The sequence below is a fragment of the Hyla sarda genome, chromosome 5, assembly GCF_029499605.1.
Source record: "Hyla sarda isolate aHylSar1 chromosome 5, aHylSar1.hap1, whole genome shotgun sequence".
NCBI lineage: Eukaryota > Metazoa > Chordata > Amphibia > Anura > Hylidae > Hyla > Hyla sarda.
The window spans coordinates 365,083,051-365,103,732 of record NC_079193.1 but is presented as its reverse complement, the minus strand read 5'-3'; the positions used below and the strand labels follow the sequence as shown (position 1 = coordinate 365,103,732).

The window sequence follows — 20,682 nt, the reverse complement described above, 5'->3', positions numbered from 1 at the left end:
AATATATCAGCCGCCATGAGGCTGCTGTGACTTCTCACTCATTGCCATAAATCAGGCTAAACACCTCTGAAAAAAGTCATATACAGTGACGGGAGGTGGAGGGATTACAGCCGCCAGGTATATATAGGCTGAATTGTATTCTTTACTGAGTCTAAAAATAGGAGGATTCATGAAAAGTGTCAGATTGTAGAAAGAATACAGATCATTATATGTATGGGGAAGAAGAGCGAGTGTAAAGAGAGGGAGGGAGGGAGAGAGGGAGAGAGAGGGGGGAAGAGAGAGAGAAGGAGAGAGCGAGAGGAAAGAGAGAGAGAGAGAGAGGGGGGGAGAGAAAGAGGGAGAGAGAGAGAAGGAGAGAGCGAGAGGAAAGAGCGAGAGGAAAGAGCGAGAGGAAAGAGCGAGAGGAAAGAGCGAGAGGAAAGAGCGAGAGGAAAGAGAGAGAGAGAGAGAGGGGAGGAAGAGAGAGAGGGAGAGAGAGAGAAGGAGAGAGCGAGAGGAAAGAGCGAGAGGAAAGAGCGAGAGGAAAGAGTGAGAGGAAAGAGAGAGAGAGAGAGAGAGAGAGAGAGGGGAGGAAGAGAGAGAGGGAGAGAAGGAGAGAAGGAGAGAGAGAGAGAGAGAGAGAGAGAGAGAAAGCGAGAGGAAAGAGAGAGAGAGAGAAAGAGGGGGGGAGAGAGAGAGAAAGAGGGGGGGAGAGAGAGAGAAAGAAAGAGAGAGGAAAGAGAGAGAGAGAGAAAGAGGGGAAGAGAAAGAGGGAGAGAGAGAAGGAGAGAGCGAGAGGAAAGAGAGAGAGAGAGAGAGAGAGAGAGAAAGAGGGGGGGGAGGAAGAGACAGAGAGAGATAGAGGGGGGGAGAGAAAGAGGGAGAGAGAGAAGGAGAGAGCGAGAGGAAAGAGCGAGAGGAAAGAGAGAGAGTGAGAGAGAGAGAGAGAGGGGGGAGGAAGAGAGAGAGGGAGAGAAGGAGAGAGAGAGAGAGAGAGAGAGAGAGAGAGAGAGAGAGAGCGCAAGACAGAGCAAAAGAAAGGGAGAGGGAGATAGAAGGAAAGAGAAGTGTGAGAGAACAAGAGAGATAGAGAGGAGAATGAGAGAAAGAAAGGGTTAGGGAGAGAAAAAGAGAGAGCATGAGGAGGAGAGAAATTGAGAGAGAAAGATATATATCGATCGAAAGAGAGAGAGAAAGAGAGAGAGAGAGGAGGGAGAGACGAGAGAGGAGAGAGAGAAGGAGAGAGAGGAGGAGAGAGAGCAGGAGGAGAGAGGAGGAAGGAGAGAGGAGGAGGCGAGAGAGGGAGGAGGAGGCGAGAGAGGGAGGGAGTGAAAGAGGAGGAGAGAGAGAGGAGGGTGAGGAGGAGGGAGAGGGGATGAGAGAGAGGAGGAGGAGGGAGAAAGGAGGAAAAAGAGGGAGATAGGAGGAGAAAGAGGAGGAAAGGGAGAGAGGAGGAAAGAGAGGGAGAAGGGAGGACTAGAGATGACTAGAGAGAGGAGGAGAGAGAGGAAGAGAAAGAGAGAGAGAGAGGGAGAGAGAAGAGAGAGGAGGAGGGAGAGAGGAGTAGAGGGAGGAGGAGAGAGAGAGGATTGGAGAGAGGAGGAGAGGGAGAGAGAGAGGAGGAGAGAGAGAGGACTAGAGAAAGGAGGAGAGATAGAGAGAGGAGGAGGATGTAGAGGGAAAAGAGAAGGAAGGAATAGGAAAGAGAGACAATTGTTTCATGCTCCATTAGATGAGAAAACCTACAGAATGACACTACAGCCAAGACTAATAAAGAAGTAACAAATGATATCAGATGACATACATATATAAAAATATATTAAAATTGAGCAGCAATCAGTCAGACTACAATTTACTCACAGAAAAACTGCCATATAAGGGTGCATGAACTTAGGGTGCATGAACATCACGTTTTCACTGTACGGGTGCTGGATCCAGCTGGGGGAGGGGAAAACCTTGTTCTCCCATACCCCAGCCGGACCGGTGCTGAAATCCATTGACTTTAATGAGCCGACCAGAGTCACCACTTTACTCCGGTCGGCTCATTTTTGACCCGTATCCGGTTTTATGACCGGACCTAAAAAGTAGTATACTACGTTTATAGGTTCGGTTAGAAAAACGGATACAGGTCAAAAATGAGCCGACCGGAGTAAAGTGGTGACTCTGGTCAGCTCATTAAAATCAATGGATTTCAGCACCGGTCCGGCTGGGGTATGGGTGCGCACGGTTTTCCCCTCCCCCAGCTGGATCCGGCACCCGTACAGTGAAAACGTGATGTTCATGCACCCTAAGTTAGATGAACACGTAGGAATAAATCACAGGGTGTGGGTATTATATTGCACATTGGTATCCATAAGGCTTTATAAAAACATAGCATACATGAACCGACATAAAATGTGACTATAAAGACCAATGAAGGATAATTACACAGGGTTCTTACAATGAATACTAAGTAAGAGGAGAAAGGGAAAGATGGCGTAAGTGGCAAAAGATGAATGGAGGTGAATGGTGGGGAGAGAGATGGCATAAACACAGAGGGGAAATTACCCAAACTGTGTATCTTCACTATTTCTCTCACCCCCTGCAGGAGCAAACAGACCTCTCACCCAACCTTCATCCAGGCCTGTTAGGGCTCTGCCCTCTGCTCCCGGCAGTGCCACGGTTCGCATTGCAGGATGCGCCCACAAGAGAACCTCGGACCGTCGCTTACCTTCCGCCCCATCCTCTTTTGTCCCCGCTGGACCTTCTTCTCACGTTGCTAACACGCTTGCTTGCGAGCCCCGCTCTGTTCCTCTCCTCCTGCCTGTCTCTGCCGATGCACGTCCCTGCCTCCTAGGGCGTGCGCAGCGGCTTTTCTAAATTTAAAGGACCAGTGCACCAATAATTGGTGCTTGTCCCACACCAATCCTATTTAGTTCCGGCACTTTCTCCTGTTCCCTGCTGGATCTTTGTGCCCTAGTTGCCAAGAGAAAGTGTATATTTGCGTCTTGCCTTGCCATGTTTCTGACCTCCTGCTACAAGACCTGACCTTGCTTCTGTGCCGCCTGCTTTCTGACCTCCTGCTTCATGACCTGACCTTGCTTCTTTGCTGCCTGTCCTGACCTCCTGCCTGTCCTGACTATGTCTGTGCCTCATCCTTCCTGTGCCATGTTATACCTCAGCTGCCTGTGGGGAAGGGTCATATCAGGGGTAGCGACCTGGGTGCCGCCTGCTGCAGCAAGTCCATCCCGCTTTGCGGTGGGCTCTGGTGAAAACCAGTGGCACCTTAGACTCTGCTCCCTGGTATTGTTCAAGCCATCTTCCTCAACAGGTCAGTGAATCCACCTAACCACAGCCATTATAGTAAGATCCGGCCATGGATCCCGCCAAGGTTACTCTGCCCAGTGTCTCTGATCTCCAGGCCATTGTCACACAGCAGTCCGTGCAGATTGAGCAGCAAGCACAGCAGTTTCTCACCTCAAAACAGCCACAAACGGCTTCAGTAGAACCTTCAGTCTCATCAGCTCCGGTGGCTTCCAGATTCGTTTGTCTTTGCCTTCCAAGTTTGACGGAGATCCCAAGTTGTGTAGAGGTTTTGTCACTCAATGCTCTATGCATCTGGAACTCTTGGCTGGCCAGTCCCCTACGGAACGTGCTAAATTGGCATTTGTCATCAACCTTCTGTCTGACAAAGCTCTGGCTTGGGCTACTCCTCTTTGGGAATATAATGATCCGGTCCGGTGTCTGCTAACCTCCAGTCCTTCCTTGCAGAATTCGGCAATGTCCTTGAAGAACCGGCACGGGCTTCCTCGGCTGAGACAGCTCTATTGAATCTCTGTCATGGGAACTCTTCTGTAGGGGATTACGCGGTACAATTCCGCATCCTGGCATCCAAACTGGCTTGGAATGATGAGGCCTTGTGCGCTACCTTCAAACAAGGACTTACTAGTAGAATCAAGGATGCCCTAGCTGCACGAGACCTTCCGACTTCCCTGTGTGACCTAATCAACTTGGCCACTCGAATTGATGTCCGATTTTCTGATAGACAGGAAGAGCTTCATCGCGAAAGAGAACCTGTCCGAACACGTCGGTTCCCTCGCCTGGTACCAGCATTCGCTTCTTTCTTCTCCAGTGCCACCAGAGGAGGAGCCTATGCAGGTGGATCGGACTAGATTGTCTTCACAGGAGAGGTCTCGTCGTCGTGAAGAGAATTTGTGTCTCTACTGTGTTAGTTTGGAGCACTTCCATAAGGACTGTCCAATACGTCCGCAGCATTCGGTAAACGCTCGCACCTGAGGCATGTAGGAGAGGCGTCCCTGGGTGTGAATAGTACCTTTTCACATTTGAGCATGACTGTTCAAGTCTTTACCTCCACAAAGACTTCTTTCTTCCCTTCTGCCTTCTTGGATTCCGGTTCCACAGGAATTTTTTGGATGCTTCCTTGGTCTAAAAGCATCATCTCCCTGTGTCTCGGCTTGTCAAGCCTCTATACATTTCTTCAGTCAATGGAGAGAACCTGAATGGTACGGTCCTATTTCGTACTGAACCTCTCATCATGCAAGTGGGAGTGTTACATCAGGAGAAGATAGAGTTCTTTGTGCTTCCTCATTGTACCTCTGAACTTCTTCTAGGACTTCCTTGGCTTCAGCGTCACTCTCCACAACTAGACTGGAACACTGGAGAGATTTCTCGTTGGGGAACTTTCTGTCATGGACACTGTCTGGAGTCAATCCAGCCTAAGACGGTCCCATCTTCTTCTATTATGTCGGGCCTACCTCTCCCTTATTGAAATTATTCTGATGTGTTCTTCGAGAAGCAGGCAGAGACTCTTCCACCACATAGTCCCTATGATTGCCCCATTGATCTTCAACCTGGCACTACTCCTCCCCAGGGAAGAATTTACCCACTGTCAGTACCTGAGATGCAAGCTATCGCTAAATACATCCAAGAAAACCTACAAAAGGGTTTCATCCAGAAGGCCACCTCTCCAGCCGGGGCTGGATTCTTCTTTGTAGGAAAAAAGGATGGATCTCTGCGTCCCTGTATTGACTATCAGGGTTTAAACAAGATTATGATCAAAAATCGCTACCCTTTGCCTTTGATTTCTGAACTTTTTGATAGTTTACAGGGAGCCAGAACCTTCTCTAAGTTGGATCTGAGGGGAGTGAAGGCGACAAATGGAAGACAGCCTTTAACACCCGAGACGGCCATTTTTAGTACCTTGTCATGCCTTTTGGTCTCTGCAATGCTCCCGCTGTCTTCCAAGAATTTGTTAATAACATCTTCCGAGATCTGTAGTACATCTGTGTAGTTGTCTACCTGGATGATATTCTGATTTTCTCTCCCAATTTGGAGGCTCTTCATTTCCATGTCCGTCTGGTCCTTCAGCGTCTCTGGGAGAATTATCTGTATGCCAAGCTTGAGAAATGCCTCTTTGAGAGAACAAGTCTTCCATTTATTGAATACATAGTCTCCCACCAAGGTCTACAGATGGATCCTGCCAAGCTTTCTGCAGTATTGGACTGGCCACGTCCTTCTGGTCTACAGGCTATTCAACGATTTTTTGGGTTTGCCATTTACTACCGTCAATTCATTCCACACTTTTCTTGCTTGTTTGCCCCAACTGTAGCCCTCACCAAAAAGAACTGCAACCCCAATAACTGGTCTCCTGAGGCTGATGTGGCCTTTACTCACTTCATTCACTTCAGCACCTGTTCTCTCAAGACCTGGCCCTGAAAAGCCGTTCTTTTTGGAGGTAGACGCATCTTCCGTAGGAACTGGCGCAGTTTTAACTCAGAAAACCTCCAAGGGCAAGAATGTGATCTTTGTTTTTTTCTCCAAGAACTTTTCACAAGCGGAGAGGAATTACTCTATTGGGGATCGGGATCTCCTTGCTATAAAACTTGCATTAGAGGATTGGCATAATCTTTTGGAAGGTTCTACACATCCTGTCGCCATCTTTACGGATCACAAGAACCTTTTGTATCTTCAGCTCAACATCTGAATCCTCGCCAGGCAAGATGGTCGCTCTTCTTCTCCAGGTTTAATTTTTAATTCATTTCCATCCTGCCGACAAGAACATTAGAGTCGAAGCACTTTCCAGGTCCTCAGATGTGGTTGGACAAGATTCCATTCCTCGTCATATTATTCCACCTGAATGTTTGGTTCCTGTAGTACTTGCTGTCCTCCAGCAAGCTCCTTCTGGAAGATCCTTCGTACCACCTCTACTGAGACGCAGGGTGCTGAGCTGGGGTCATTCATTCTTGGTAGCTGGTCATTCCGGTGTGTGTAAGTCTTTTTAATTAATCTCTCGGCAATTGTATATAAATTGTTTGAGGGTTTTCTAAGGGATGCTATTTTATTATCTTGATAAAAATAAATGTATGACTCCATATCAGCATGGCTTTATGAGGGATTGGTCCTGTCAAACTAACCTGATCAGTTTTTATGAGGAAGTGAGCTCCAGACTGGACCAGGGGCAATCGCTGGATGTTGTATATCTGGATTTTTCCAAAGCATTTGATACGGTGCCACATAAAAGGTTGGTGCATAAAATGAGAAGGATTGGGCTGGGGGAGAATGTGTGTAAATAGATAAGTAACTGGCTCAGTGATAGGAAACAGAGGGTGGTTATTAATGATACTGATTCTGATTGGGTGACCGTTACTCGTGGGGTACCACAGGGGTCAGTCTTGGGTCCTGTGCTATTTAATATATTCATTAATGACCTTGTAGAGGGGTTGAATAGTAAAGTAGCAATCTTTGCAGATGATACTAAACTCTGTAAAGTGGTAAACACTATAGGAGGACAGTGCACTGTGTATAGTAGATAACACTATAGAGGACAGTGCACTATGTATAGTAGATAACACTATAGAGGACAGTAAACTGTTACTAATGGATCTGGATAGGTTGGAGGTTTGGGCTGGGAAGTGGCAGATGAGGTTCAACACTGATAAATGTAAGGTAATGCACATGGGGAGGAAAAATCCGGGCTGGGATTATGTATTAAATGGGAGAACACTTGGGACAACTGACATGGAAAAGGACTTGGGAGTCTTACCTAATAGTAAATTTACCTGTAGTGACCAGTGTCGGGCAGCTGCTGCCAAGGCAAATAAAATCATGGGGTGCATCAATAGGGGCATAGATGCCCACGACAAGGAAATAATTCTACAGCTGTACAAATCACTAGTCAGACCCCACATAGAATACTGTGTACAGTACTGGTCAGACCACACATAGAATACTGTGTACAGTACTGGGCACCAGTGTACGAGAAAGATATAGTGGAGCTGGAGAAGGTTCAAAGACGGGCAACCAGGATAATACGGGGAATGGGAGGACTACAGTATCCAGAAAGATTATCAGAATTAGGGTTATTTAGTTTAGAAAAAAGAAGGCTTAGGGGTGACCTAATAACTATGTATAAATGTATCGGACCGTACAGAGATCTCTCCCATGATCGATTGATACCCAGGACTGTATCTATACCAAGGGGGCATCCTCTACATTTAGAGGAAAGAAAGCTTTATTTATTTTTTTATTTTTTTTAAACTGTAATGTTTATTAGAAGTTTTCATGTCAATACACAAATCCAAAAACAAGAAAAACTAAGAAATGACAACATGGGGGCCGAAGCCCAATACAATCTGTGAAATACAGTAGAGATACAGGGGGCCAAGCACAGACGGAGGTTCTTTACTGTAAGAGCAGTGAGACTGTGGAATTCTCTGCCTGAGGAGGTGGTCATGGTGAACTCTGTAAAAGAGTTCATAAAGGGGCTGGATGCATTTTTGGAGAATAATAACATCGCTGGTTATGTATACTAGATTTATAAGGACAGAACGTTGATCCAGGGATCTATTCTGACTGCCCTATTTGGAGTCGGGAAGGAATTTTTACCTCTAGTATGAGGGTTATTTGCCTTTCTCCTGATCAACTCAGAAGGAACTCATTAGGGTTATAGGTTGAACTTGATGGACTCTAGTCTTTTCTTCAACCTTATGAACTATGTTACTATTGGTGGCCCACCCCCAAACTTTGTCAGTTCCTGTGCTACCTGTACTCGAGACAAGACTCCTCGGCAGAGACCTGCTGGCCTTCTACAGCCTCTTCTTATCCCGGACTCTCCTTGGTCGCAAATCGCTCCGGATTTTATTACCGACCTGCCCCCATCCTATAACAATACGGTCATCTGGGTGGTGGTCGATCGGTTTTCCAAGATGGCTCTTTTTATTCCATTGCCAGGTTTACCATCTGCTCCGCAACTTGCCAAACACTTCCTTCAGCATATCTTCCGCTTACATGGCCTTCCGTCTCACATCATCTCAGACCACGAGGTGCAATTTGTCTCTAAGTTCTGGCGAGCTCTATGCTCTCATCTAAAAATCAAGTTGGTTTTCTCATCTTCCTATCACCCGCAATCCAATGGGCAAGTCGAGAGAGTAAATCAAGTTCCGGTAGAATTTCTCCGTCACTTTGTATCGGCCCGACAGGACGACTGGGTCGATCTTTTACCCTGGGCGAAATTCTCCTACAAACATAGAGACTCTGAGGCCACAAAGTCTTCTCCCTTTTTTTGTTGTCTATGTCTTCATCCTCGTCCTCCTGTTACAGTCTCCTCGGGCGTGCCAGCCATTGATGAACTTGTTCGGGACTTCACGTCCATCTGGCAACAGACTCGGCATTCTCTGCTTCAAGCCTCCTCCTGTATAAAATCTCAGCCGGATAAGAAAAGAAGATCTCCTCCATCTTTCTCTCCCGGTGATAAGGTCTGGTTATCCTCCAAATATATCAGTTTTAAGATTCCCAGCTACAAGTTGGGCCCTCGTATCCTGGGACCGTTTGAGGTTTTACAAAGGATTAATCCGGTCTCCTATAAACATTGTCTGCCTTCTTCCCTACGCATTCCGAAATCTTTCCATGTCTCCCTTCTCAAGCCAGTTGTGATCAATCGGTTATCACAAAAGTCTGTTGTTTCCATTCCTGTTTCTGGTTCTTCTGATGTCTACGAGGTCAAAGAAATCTTAGCTATGAAAACTGTAAGAGGGAGACGTTATTTTTTGGTGGACTGTAAAGGTTTTGGTCCGGAAGAGAGATCTTGGGAGCCAGAGGAGAATATACTGGATCGTGACTTCGGAACTTTTTAAGACCCAAAAAGAGGGGGAGACCCAAGGGGGTAGGGGGATTGGTACTGTTAAGGCTCTGCTCTCTGCTCCCAGCAGTGCCACGGTTCGCATTGCGGGACTCGCCCGCATGTGAACCCACGGACTGCTACTTACCTTCCGCCCTGTCCCGCTGGACCTTCTTCTCACGTTGTGGGGCCCGCTCTCTCAATCTGCCCGTTCCTGCCGGGGCGCGCACGTGCCGGCTTTTCTGAATTTAAAGGGCCAGTGCACCAATAATTGGTGCTTGTCCCAAACCAATCCTATTTAGTTACGGCACTTCCTCTTGTTCCCTGCCGGATCTTTGTGCCCTAGTTGCCAAGAGAAAGCGTATATTTATGTCTTGCCTGACCTCCGGCTACATGACCTGACCTTGCTTCTGTGCCGCCTGCCTTCTAACCTCCTGCTACGTGACCTGACCTTGCTTCTTTGCCGCCTGTCCTGACCTCCTGCATGTCCTGACCACGTCTGTGCCTCATCCTTCCAGTGCTAGGTTATACCTTGGCTGCCTGTGGGGACGAGTCGTATCAGGGGTAGCGAACTTATACTCTGCTCCCTGGTACGGCCCAGGCCATCTTCCTCAACAGGTCAGTGGATCCACCTAACCACAGCTGTTACAATGCCACTGGCACCAACATACCTTACCCACAGTCCAGGAGTCACTACAATCTGTTTCGCCAGTAACGCTTCCTCAGGGAGTGGATGTATGTTGGAGACAGTCGCCTGGATGAAGGTTGAGTGAGTGGTCTGTCTGCTCCTGCAGGGGTGAGAGGAACAATGGAGATACACAGTTTGGGTAATTTCCCCTCTGTGTCTATGCCCGGTCTCTCTCCCCACCATTCACCTCCATTCATCTTTTGCCACTTAAGCCATCTTTCCCTTTCTTCTCTTACTACCGTAGTATTAATTGTAGGAACCCTGTGTGTGTAATTATCCTTCAGTGGGCACTATAGTCACATTTTATGTCGGTTCATGTAATCTGTTTTTATAAAGCCTTATGGATACCAATGTGCAATATAATACCCACACCCTGTGATTTATTCCTACGTGTTTATCTAACTTATATGGTAGTTTTTCTGTGAGTCAATTTTGCGGTCTGACTGCTTGCTGCTCCATTATAATATATTTTTATACTGTATATGTATGTTATCTAATAAAATGTGTTACTTCTTTATTACTCTTGGCTGTAGTGTCATTCTGAAGGTTTTCTCATTAGTATAATTTTGGACACAATACGCTAACATTGGTTCTGTATAAGCCCATACTGTCGGTTATGCTCCATTAGATGCCATAGCAGTAGAAGTGTGTGTGTCTGTATTGTATGTAAACGCCCACATACGCATTAGGAAAAAGTTATCTGAACCCGATGATTTCAGTGAGACCAAGCAACTCATTAATATGTATCCCCAACTCTCCCCCAAAGGATGATGTAAGGCGAGAGAAGGATCCAGACAGATTTACCTACCAATCTACCAGAGGAGTCTGACAGCAACTTCCTCTCCGAAAAAGTGAACTCTCCGGGAGAAATAGCTTTTAGTCGTACACCAGAGTTTTCCAACCAGTGTGCCTCTTGCAAAACCACAACTCCCCATATGCCCAGACAGCTAAAGGCTGGGAGTTGTAGTCTTGCACCTGGAGGCACCCTGGCTGGAAGACACTGCTTTACACCTATATGTATATGTGGGATTGTATAAAAAGTTAAGTTTCTTAATCAGTTTTCAAACTAGAAAAATATTACCAAATTAAGATATTTGATACACACCCATATAGTGCTTACCTCAAGGAGAAACATTACCCCTATGGAGAAAGAATGAGGAGGACAAATAAGGAAGAAAGGGAGAAAAGAAGGCAGAGATAGAGGGAAAAAGAGATAAAGGAGGAGGTAGAAAAAAAAAAGAAAAAAATATCAAGAAAGAGAAGATTGAGGGAAGAAAGTAGAAAGAATAAGCAAGAGAGGTAGAGAGAAAAGGAAATAAAAAATGAAGAGAGGGGAGGAAGTGACTGAAAGTTGAAGATAAGGGAAGGGAGGAGGAAGAGGAAGAAAAGGACGAAAATGAGAAGAGGAAGAGGAGGAGGAAGATGAGAAGAGGAGGAGGAAGACGAGAAGAGGAGGAGGAACAGGAGGAGGAAGAGAAGTAAGAGGAGGAGGAGAAAAAGACAGATGAGGGACAATACAGACAGAAGAAAATAGAAAGAAGGAAGGAAAAACAAAAAGGAGAAAGGGAAGGAAGAGAGAGGTTAATTGATGAAAATAGAGAAGAAATAGTGAAGGAGAAGGAAAAAAGGCAAGAGAAAGGGAGGGAGAGAAAGAGCGAGAGATGGAGGAAGGGAGAGGAAATAATCTCCTTGCCAATAAGAGCAAGTATCACTATGACTTTATTAAAAGGGCTCTCCAGTGTGAACAACCTCTTACCAGGAAGCAGGTCCCCTGACCTCATCCCTTGTTAGCGCCGTTGGGTCATCCATGTAATGCTGGGACAAACCAGGTCCTCTAAACGGAAAACTACTCCCGAAAACAGAGAAGGAAGGAGGAAATGTGGAATAACATAAGTATTATTTGTTATTATTACTATTTTACCACTACCTGAAATAATGGAAATAATAAATAAGCAACTTTACAGAAACAGACATCCTGGTCCTTCTCTAGTCTTATCAAATTTTATCTTTCTAATATTCTAATATAAAAGCAAAAAATTTCACTACATTGACTCTTCTGAAGTGAATTGTTTTGTGTTGTACAGGGGGAACAGATAGACCAGAAGGAACACCGAAAATGGAAGGTAAAGAGCGCATTCACTTCTAGAAGTAATTGTTTACACGACTTGCCTCACATGGCGATGATAAATCTGCAACATCAGACTATGGCTACAATAGAAGTTAAAGGGGTACTCCTGGAAACTAAACCCATAACCCATCCTTTTCCTCTCACCAACCTATTTATTTGTCTTAATATCATTCATTAGCTATATAGAGCAGTTTCCCTCTTTCAGCTGTCACTTACATGCAGGGAATAAGAGAAAGACGTCATAAATCTGATCCTGCTTGTCTCTGTGTTACCCCTCACTGAGACCTAGCCCCCACCCTCCTGGAAGACAAAAACCACATGATTTATGTCTTTACAGCCACAGCTCCCCTCCGCCTCCCTGTGTGAGGATCTTGCCAGCATAGAAGCTCAGTCTCCTCAGCACATAATGCTGCTCTTTTCGTGCTGTAGATCTAATCACTGACTGCTGCCATTCAAAGCATAGCATGCTTTATTGCTGGGGGGAAGGATAGTTTGAAAGAAAAGACCTGTACAGTGTGTTTACAACAACACAGCATGCACACAGATAGTAAAAGCGATTGGCTGGCAGCCATTACACAGAGCAGCACTGACTGTTGAGAGTTGTTGTCTGGGCTGCAAGGAAGGAAAAAGAATATTCAGGAGACAACAGGGGTCACAGGAGCTGGCAAAATCACATGGATAACTACAGGGGACATAGAACAGGTATTGTGGTGGCTTTGGGGCATTTTTCCCTGGAGCACCCCTTTAAAACTTAGCATTATGGCTGAGTGATATCGACTCGTCTGGATTATACAGTGTCTGGTGGGTTTGATATTTATGCATTTCCATAGGTTGGTGGCCCACTCCGATTGCCAAATCCAGTTGTATAAAGAATATAGAGAAGGTTGCACGTGTGTAACATTGTCTTTCCTGTTTTATGGGAGTTATTGAAACAACCAACCAATTAAGGCTGGGTTCACACAATTTTCCTGGTATATTTTAAGCGCAAATCAGCGCGTATAATTAAATATGTATGGAATTTTACGCAATGTGAACCCAGCCTAAGAACGCTCAGCTCTTTCTGTAATTACCATAGAAATGAATGGAAAAAGTTGCACATTTGCAGTCATAGAGGAGACAATCCTTATAAGAGAAGTGAAATGACAATGATAATAAGTGAATTTTTTTTATTAAAGGGGTACTCTGCCGCTACACATCTTATCCCCTATCCAAAGGATAGGGGATAAGATGTCTGATCACGGGGGTCCTGCAACCAGGACCCCCGCTATCTCTGTGCAGCACCCAGCATTTATTTAGAATGCTGGGTTTGGGCGGTGGGGGTCATGATGTCACGTCACATGCCTTCAATGCAAGTCTATGGGAAGGGGCGTGACGGCCGTCATGCCCCCTTCCCATAGACTTGCACTGAGGGCGTCTGATGTGATGTCACGACCCATGCCGCCTGCTCCAAGCTTTCAGAACTCTATGTTCCGAACGCTGGGACAGCGGAGTACCCCTTTAACAAAGTTAGAACAAATCGGTTCTCATTAGTAATGGAGGCGGCAGAGTGACTAATGTAAAATTTGTGTGTGACATTTACATAAATTGAGAAAATAAAAATCCATGTCAGCTATGCACAGGTATAGATTGTCAGCAACATTTTGCTTCTGATCAAATAAGGCTCATCCTAGAGATGAATGATGGTTTTGATAATTATTTTTATGATTTTTTGTATAGTTACAGATCCAAGTATAGACGCCGCAATGTCTATATCTGAACGTAAGAGCACACATTATTATTTTTTTAAATTATTGTACAGATCAGAATAACATGGCTGCATACTTCCACAAGTAACACCACTAAATTAAATAGGGGTGAGCTGCAATACCACACACAACCTGTATATGTGTGTGGCACCGTTTCGGGTAAAAAACGGCAATGTTTTTCTAACACTGTTAGGCTAGGTTCACACGGCCCGATCAGCTCTTTTTTTTCTGAGCCGAATCGGACCCGGGTCAGATTCAAACGGCTACTATGGGGTCATGACGCACCTCATTCACTTGCATGGGGTCCGTCGGTGACCCGGTAATTTTACAGGATTTTAGCAGAGAAAAAAATAGTGCTTGCCCTATTTTTTTCTCTGCTAAACCCCCGTCTTTCTGGGCAGATTGCCGACGGAACTCCAAATAGCGGAGTCCGACAACAATGTGAACGAGGCCTAACCAGTGGTCTCCAAACTAAACTTTTGATACAATCCCATAATGTAACATATAAGTGTAAAGCAGTGTTTCTTAACCAGGGTGCCCCCAGCAGTTGTAGTTTTGCAACAGTTTGGAGACCACTGCTGTATACTGTAATTACTTAATGTCATATCTACAGTATGTGACCATATGACCAGGGAACCTCCAGAACATTCTAACTTCTTTTTGGGTCTTGTGATTTCTCTTTTGAGCTCTATCTGGCTTTACTTAGCATAATTTGCTGACAATTCTATTGTACATTACCACATATTTTGGACTGAAAGACTCACTGGACTATAGGACGCAAAATAAGAATAAAAATATTTCATACTATTTAAAATTTCTGGTGGATTACTCTTCAGTGTAGAGGCTAGGTGACTTATGACTTATTGTCTCTGTCTGCCCCTCCGCCATCTATTATTTTAGTCACCCAATCAAAAAAATCTATAAGATTAGTAAAACATGGTTTGCTGGTTTCTTTCCATCCCCCCCCCCCCCCCCCCCCATTTTTTCTTTAGGACTGCGTTATATACTGTAGCTGGGGTTGGAATTTTCTTACTCCTATGCTCACCCTGTTAGACTCAGTTCTTGGTTTTGTACACTTTATGCGTTTCATATCTGTTGTTTATTTGAGTGGCAGGGTCCATTTTCCCTGCTTGTGCTGTTGTATGTATTTTCAATGATAATATTTCAATAAAAAATATACGGTTGAAAAAAAAAATGATTAGTAAAACATGATCTCCTGAAGTAAAATCATGTTGTTTTCCATCTTTCAATCCATGAGATTGTCAATGTTCCACAATCCTATCCTTTAATAGGGTTTCCATTAATTTCCCCACTATTGATGTCAGACTTACTGGCCTATAGTTGCCCGATTACTCCCTCCTACCTTTCTTGTAAATGGGCACAACATTTGCTAATTTCCAATCGTCTGAGACAACTCCTGTTAAAGGGGTATTCTGGGTTTATACATCTTATCCCCTATCCAAAGTATGGGGGATAAGATGTATGATCGCTGGGGTCCCACCGCTGGGGACCCCCGCGATCTCAGGAAAAAGTCCCCGGCATTCTGTGCTGGGCGCTGCTTCCGAGACAGGGATTTGATGTCATGGACACACCCCCTCATGATGTCATGTCCCTCCCATAGACATGAATGGAGGGTGTGTCACATCCCCGTCTCGGAAGCAGCACCCGGCACAGAATGCCGGGGGTTGCACAGAGATCGCGGGGGACCCCTGTGATCATACATCTTATCCCCCATCCTTTGGATAGGGGATAAGATGTACAAACCCGGAATACCCCTTTAACAGTGATTGGTAAAATAAATCTGGTAACGGTTTTATTAGTTCACCGCTAAGCTCTTTTAATGACTTTGGGTGTATCCCATCAGGCCCCTGCAACTTATTTGTCTTTACTTTAGACAGCAAACGTAGAACCTCTTCTTCTGTAAGGACACATGCATCAAAAGATTCATGAGTCTTCCTCCCTAACTGAGGTCCTTTTCCTTATTTTTTTTTCTGTTTAAACCCTTAAGGACCAGGCCATTTTATACCTTAAGGACCGAAGCGTTTTTTGCAATTCTGACCACTGTCACTTTAAACATTAATAACTCTGGAATGCTTTTAGTTATCATTATGATTCCGAGATTGTTTTTTCGTGACATATTCTACTTTAACTTAGTGGTAAAATTTTATGGTAACTTGCATCCTTTCTTGGTGAAAAATCCCAAAATTTGATGAAAAAAATGAAAATTTTGAATTTTTCTAACTTTGAAGCTCTCTGCTTGTAAGGAAAATGGATATTCAAAATAAAACATTTTTGGGTTCACATATACAATAAGTCTACTTTATGTTTGCATCATAAAATTTATGAGTTTTTACTTTTGGAAGACACCAGAGGGCTTCAAAGTTCAGCAGCAATTTGGAAATTTTTCACAAAATTTTCAAACTTGCTATTTTTCATGGACCAGTTCAGGTTTGAAGTGGATTTGAAGGGTCTTCATATTAGAAATACCCCATAAAAGACCCCATTATAAAAACTACACCCCCCAAAGTATTCAAAATGACATTCAATAAGTGTATTAACCCTTTAGGTGTTTCACAGGAATAGCAGAAAAGTGAAGGAGAAAATTCACAATCTTCATTTTTTACACTCGCATGTTCTTGTAGACCCAATTTTTGAATTTTTGCAAGGGGTAAAAAGGAGAAAATTTTTACTTGTATTTGAAACCCAATTTCTCTCGAGTAAGCACATACCTCATATGTCTATGTTAATTGTTCGGCGGGCGCAGTAGAGGGCTCAGAAGGGAAGGAGCGACAAATGGTTTTTTGGGGGGCATGTCACCTTTAGGAAGCCCCTATGATGCCAGGACAGCAAAAAAAAAAACACATGACATACCATTTTGGAAACTAGACCCCTCAGGGAACGTAACAAGGGGTAAAGTGAACCTTAATACCCCATAGGTGATTCACGACTTTTGCATATGTAAAAAAAAATAAAAAATGTTTTACCTAAAATGATTGGTTTCCCAAAAATGTTACATTTTTAAAAAGGGTAATAGCAGAAAATACCCCCAAAATTTGAAGCCCAATTTCTCCCGATTCAGAAAACACCCCATATGGGGGTGAAAAGTGCTCTGCTGGCGCACTACAGGTCTCAGAAGAAAAGGAGTCACATTTGGCTTTTTGAAAGCAAATTTTGCTCTGGGGGCATGCCGCATTTAGGAAGCCCCTATGGTGCCAGAACCGCAAAAAAAAACACATGGCATACCATTTTGGAAACCAGACCCCTCGGGGAACGTAAAAAGGGGTAAAGTGAACCTTAATACCCTACAGGTATTTCACGACTTTTGCATATGTTAAAAAAAAATAAAATTTTTTTACCTAAAATGCTTGGTTTCCCAAAATTTTTACATTTTTTAAAAGGGTAATAGCAGAAAATACCCCCCAAAATTTGAAGCCCAATTTCTCCCGATTCAGAAAACACCCCATATGGGGGTGAGAAGTGCTCTGCTGGCGCACTACAGGTCTCAGAAGAGAAGGAGTCACATTTGGCTTTTTGAAAGCAAATTTTGCTCTGGGGGCATGCAGCATTTAGGAAGCCCCTATGGTGCCAGGACAGCAAAAAAAAAAACACATGGCACACCATTTTGGAAACTAGACCCCTCGGGGAATGTAACAAGGGGTAATGTGAACCTTAATACCCCACAGGTGATTCACAACTTTTGCATATGTAAAAAAAATATATATTTTTTTTTATCTAAAATGTTGGTTTCCCAAAAATTTTTGATTTTTAAAAAGGGTAATAGCAGAAAATACCCCCCATAATTTGTAACACAATTTCTCCCGAGTACGGCGATACCCCATATGTGGCCCTAAACTGTTGCCTTGAAATACGACAGGGCTCCAAAGTGAGAGCGTCATGCGCATTTGAGGCCTAAATTAGGGATTGCATAGGGGTGGACATAGGGGTATTCTACGCCAGTGATTCCCAAATAGGGTGCCTCCAGCTGTTGTAAAAGTCCCAGCATGCCTGGACAGTCAGTGGCTCTCTGGTAATACTGGGAGTAGTTGTTTTGCAACAGCTGGAGGCTCCGTTTTGGAAACAGTGGCGTACCAGACGTTTTTCATTTTTATTGGGGAGGGGAGGGGGGCTGTGTAGGGGTATGTGTATATGTAGTGTTTTTTACTTTTTTTTTGTGTTAGTGTAGTGTAGTGTTTTTAGGGTACAGTCACACGGGCAGGGGGTTCACAGTAGTTTCTCGCTGGCAGTTTGAGCAGCGGCAGAAAATTTGCCTCAGCTCAAACTTGCAGCTGGATACTTACTGTAATCCTCCGCCCATGTGAGTGTACCCTGTACGTTCACATTGGGGGGGGGGGGAACATCCAGCTGTTGCAAAACTACAACTCCCAGCATGTACGGTCTATCAGTGCATGCTGGGAGTTGTAGTTTTGCAACAGCTGGAGACACAGGTTGTGAAACACCGAGTTTGGCAACAAACTCAGTGTTTTGCAACCAGTGTGCCTTCAGCTGTTGCAAAAGCTACAACCCCCAGCATGTACGGACAGCGGAAGGGCATGCTGGGTGTTGTAGTTATGCAACAGCGGGAGGCATACTACTTTGGCTGGGGATGCTGGGGATTGTAGTTATGCAACAGCTGGAGACCCACTGGTTTGCTACTTAACTCAGTGTGCCTTCAGCTGTTGCAAAACTACAACTCTCAGCAGTCACCGACAGCCAACGGGCATGCTGGGAGTTGTAGTTATGCAACCAGCAGATGCACCACTACAACTCCCAGCATGCACTTAGGCTGTTTGTGCAAGCTGGGAGTTGTAGTTACACAACAGCTGAAGGTACACTTTTCCATAGAAAGAATGTGCCTCCAGCTGTTGCAAAACCATAAGTCCCAGCATGCCCATAAGTGCATGCTGGGAGTTGTGGTGGTCTGCCTCCTCCTGTTGCATAACTACAGCTCCCAGCATGCCCTTTTTGCATGCTGGGAGCTGTTGCTAAGCAACAGCAGGAGGCTGTCACTCACCTCCTGCTGCTGCTTAATCACCGCACAGGTCAGTCCCGCCGCCGCCATCCCATTTTTCCATTGACGTAGCTAGTTTCTCTTCTGCCTGTGCTTTAGAAGCTCTTATAACTCACTTTGCCTCTTTCTGCCTAATCTTCTAGATTTGTCTATCTTTAGTGTGTTTTTTTTATATATACTTAGTAAATGCTAGCTTTATTTTAATTAATAATAATATTTTGGCCACTTCTGACGAGTACCATTACTGACGAGTGCAATTATCTGTTGCCTATTGCAACTTTTAAGTAGTCCCATTTGTCCTGGATTCCATTTAAACCGGTTCAGTCAAATAGTGACTGATTTACCACAAATCTAACTTTAGAGTCTATTTACATGGCGGAATTTCCACCAGTGGAATTCTGCCTTAAATGAAAGCCCAATACACTTCTATGGGATTCCACACTACCGTTGACACTTCCGAATTTCCGCTTGCGATTTCCATGCAGCACCCCTGCCAAGCCTGGCATTCTAAATGGTATGTTTAGAACACTGGGTTTTCAAAGCCGGAGATGTGACATCATGCCACCCCCCCTACATTTATGTCTATGGGAGGGGGCGTGACGGTCTAAATAAAAAAATTAAAATAATAATAATCTCATAATTGTTTTTTTAGGGGTTTTTTTTGGTCACAATCCAGAAAAAAATGTAATTAAAAGCAAACAAAAATTCTGATCTGTGCCAAATTGTTCCAGATAAAAACTACAGCTCCATAGGTGGAAAAAAAAATAGGGGCCATAACAGGACAATTTTAAGCAAAAAAAAAGAAAAAAGGTTAACATTTTTTAAAACTGGGAATCATTGTAAACGCACTAACTTGGAGATGAAACATAACATGTCCATTTGACTGCACAATGAATGGTGCAAAAAGGAAGCCCCCCTTGCCAAAATGTAATAAATTGCATTTTTGTAACAGATTTGCTGTATATTTATAATAAAATTAAGGGTAAGCTTACAAAGTACAATTATTCCTATGCATACGGCTCTGTGCTTGGAAAAATAAAAGCGTTATGTCTATTAGAAGTCAACGAGGGAAAAAACAAAAAAAATTTAAATGGCCCAATTCTTAAGGGGTTATCTTCTAATTTATTAATAAGATATATGAAAATGAGTTTTATAAACCAGATATCCCCTTTAATGACACTTTTGTTCTTGTGTTTTTCAGGTCCTGGTTATGTTCTGAACAATTTAATGCCAGCAGCTCAGGGTAAGTGTTCTGTGTCCAGAGCTTCAATGTGATCTCCAGGCTGATATAAATAAAGCTTGTTGAAACTGCCACTTGACAAACCTGTGTAAAGGCAGAGTGGTGCAGTAACCATACCCATAGCTACCAATCAGATTACATCTTTCATTTTAAAAAGGCCATTGAAAAATGAAAGAAGCGATCTGATTGGTCAATGGTCATGTCAATATGCTTTATTTAAAAGACTCACAACCAATTACAATGTATCATTGTCATATGATTGTATGATAACTATTATTCAATAATGAATATTTCATGTTGTGTTTTAGGCACGCCTCAACCTCCTAATGTAACCCCAACAAGTAAGTATGGAAATGACCAAAACAAAAAAATGAGTTTGCCTAAGGTGGGACGGTCTCCACCCAGTGGCCACTTTATTAGGTACACCTTTCTAATTCTGGGTTGGACCCCTTTTCACCTTCATTTTGCCTATTATACTTCCCTTATTTCCCTCAATATGGACATCACACAGATCCTCCATATGGTCATGATGACATCACACAGTTCATCCATATGGACATGATGACATCACACAGTTCCTCCATCTGGACATGATGACATCACACAGTTCCTCCATATAGACATGATGACATCACACAGTTCCTCCATATGGACATGATGACATCACACAGTTCCTCCATATGGACATGATGACATCACACAGTTCCTCCATATGGACATGATGACATCACACAGTTCCCCCATATGGACATGATGACATCACATAGTTCCTCCATATG

General features: G+C 44.1%; 1 protein-coding gene across 8 annotated transcripts in view; it reads left to right on the top strand.

Annotated features, from left to right (window-relative positions):
* The window catches only part of LOC130274443 (otoconin-90-like), a 191,126-nt gene that overhangs the window by 156,574 nt on the left and 13,870 nt on the right, over nucleotides 1–20,682 (top strand). For 6 of the 8 annotated variants that reach the window (XM_056522778.1, XM_056522777.1, XM_056522781.1 and 3 more), the window contains 4 exons: nucleotides 11,867–11,905; nucleotides 13,627–13,668; nucleotides 19,865–19,906; nucleotides 20,212–20,244. In XM_056522778.1, coding sequence (XP_056378753.1) covers nucleotides 11,867–11,905; nucleotides 13,627–13,668; nucleotides 19,865–19,906; nucleotides 20,212–20,244 — 156 coding nt within the window. The remainder of the gene's footprint in view (nucleotides 1–11,866; nucleotides 11,906–13,626; nucleotides 13,669–19,864; nucleotides 19,907–20,211; nucleotides 20,245–20,682) is intronic. The other 2 variants (XM_056522775.1, XM_056522776.1) reach the window with 2 other exon arrangements.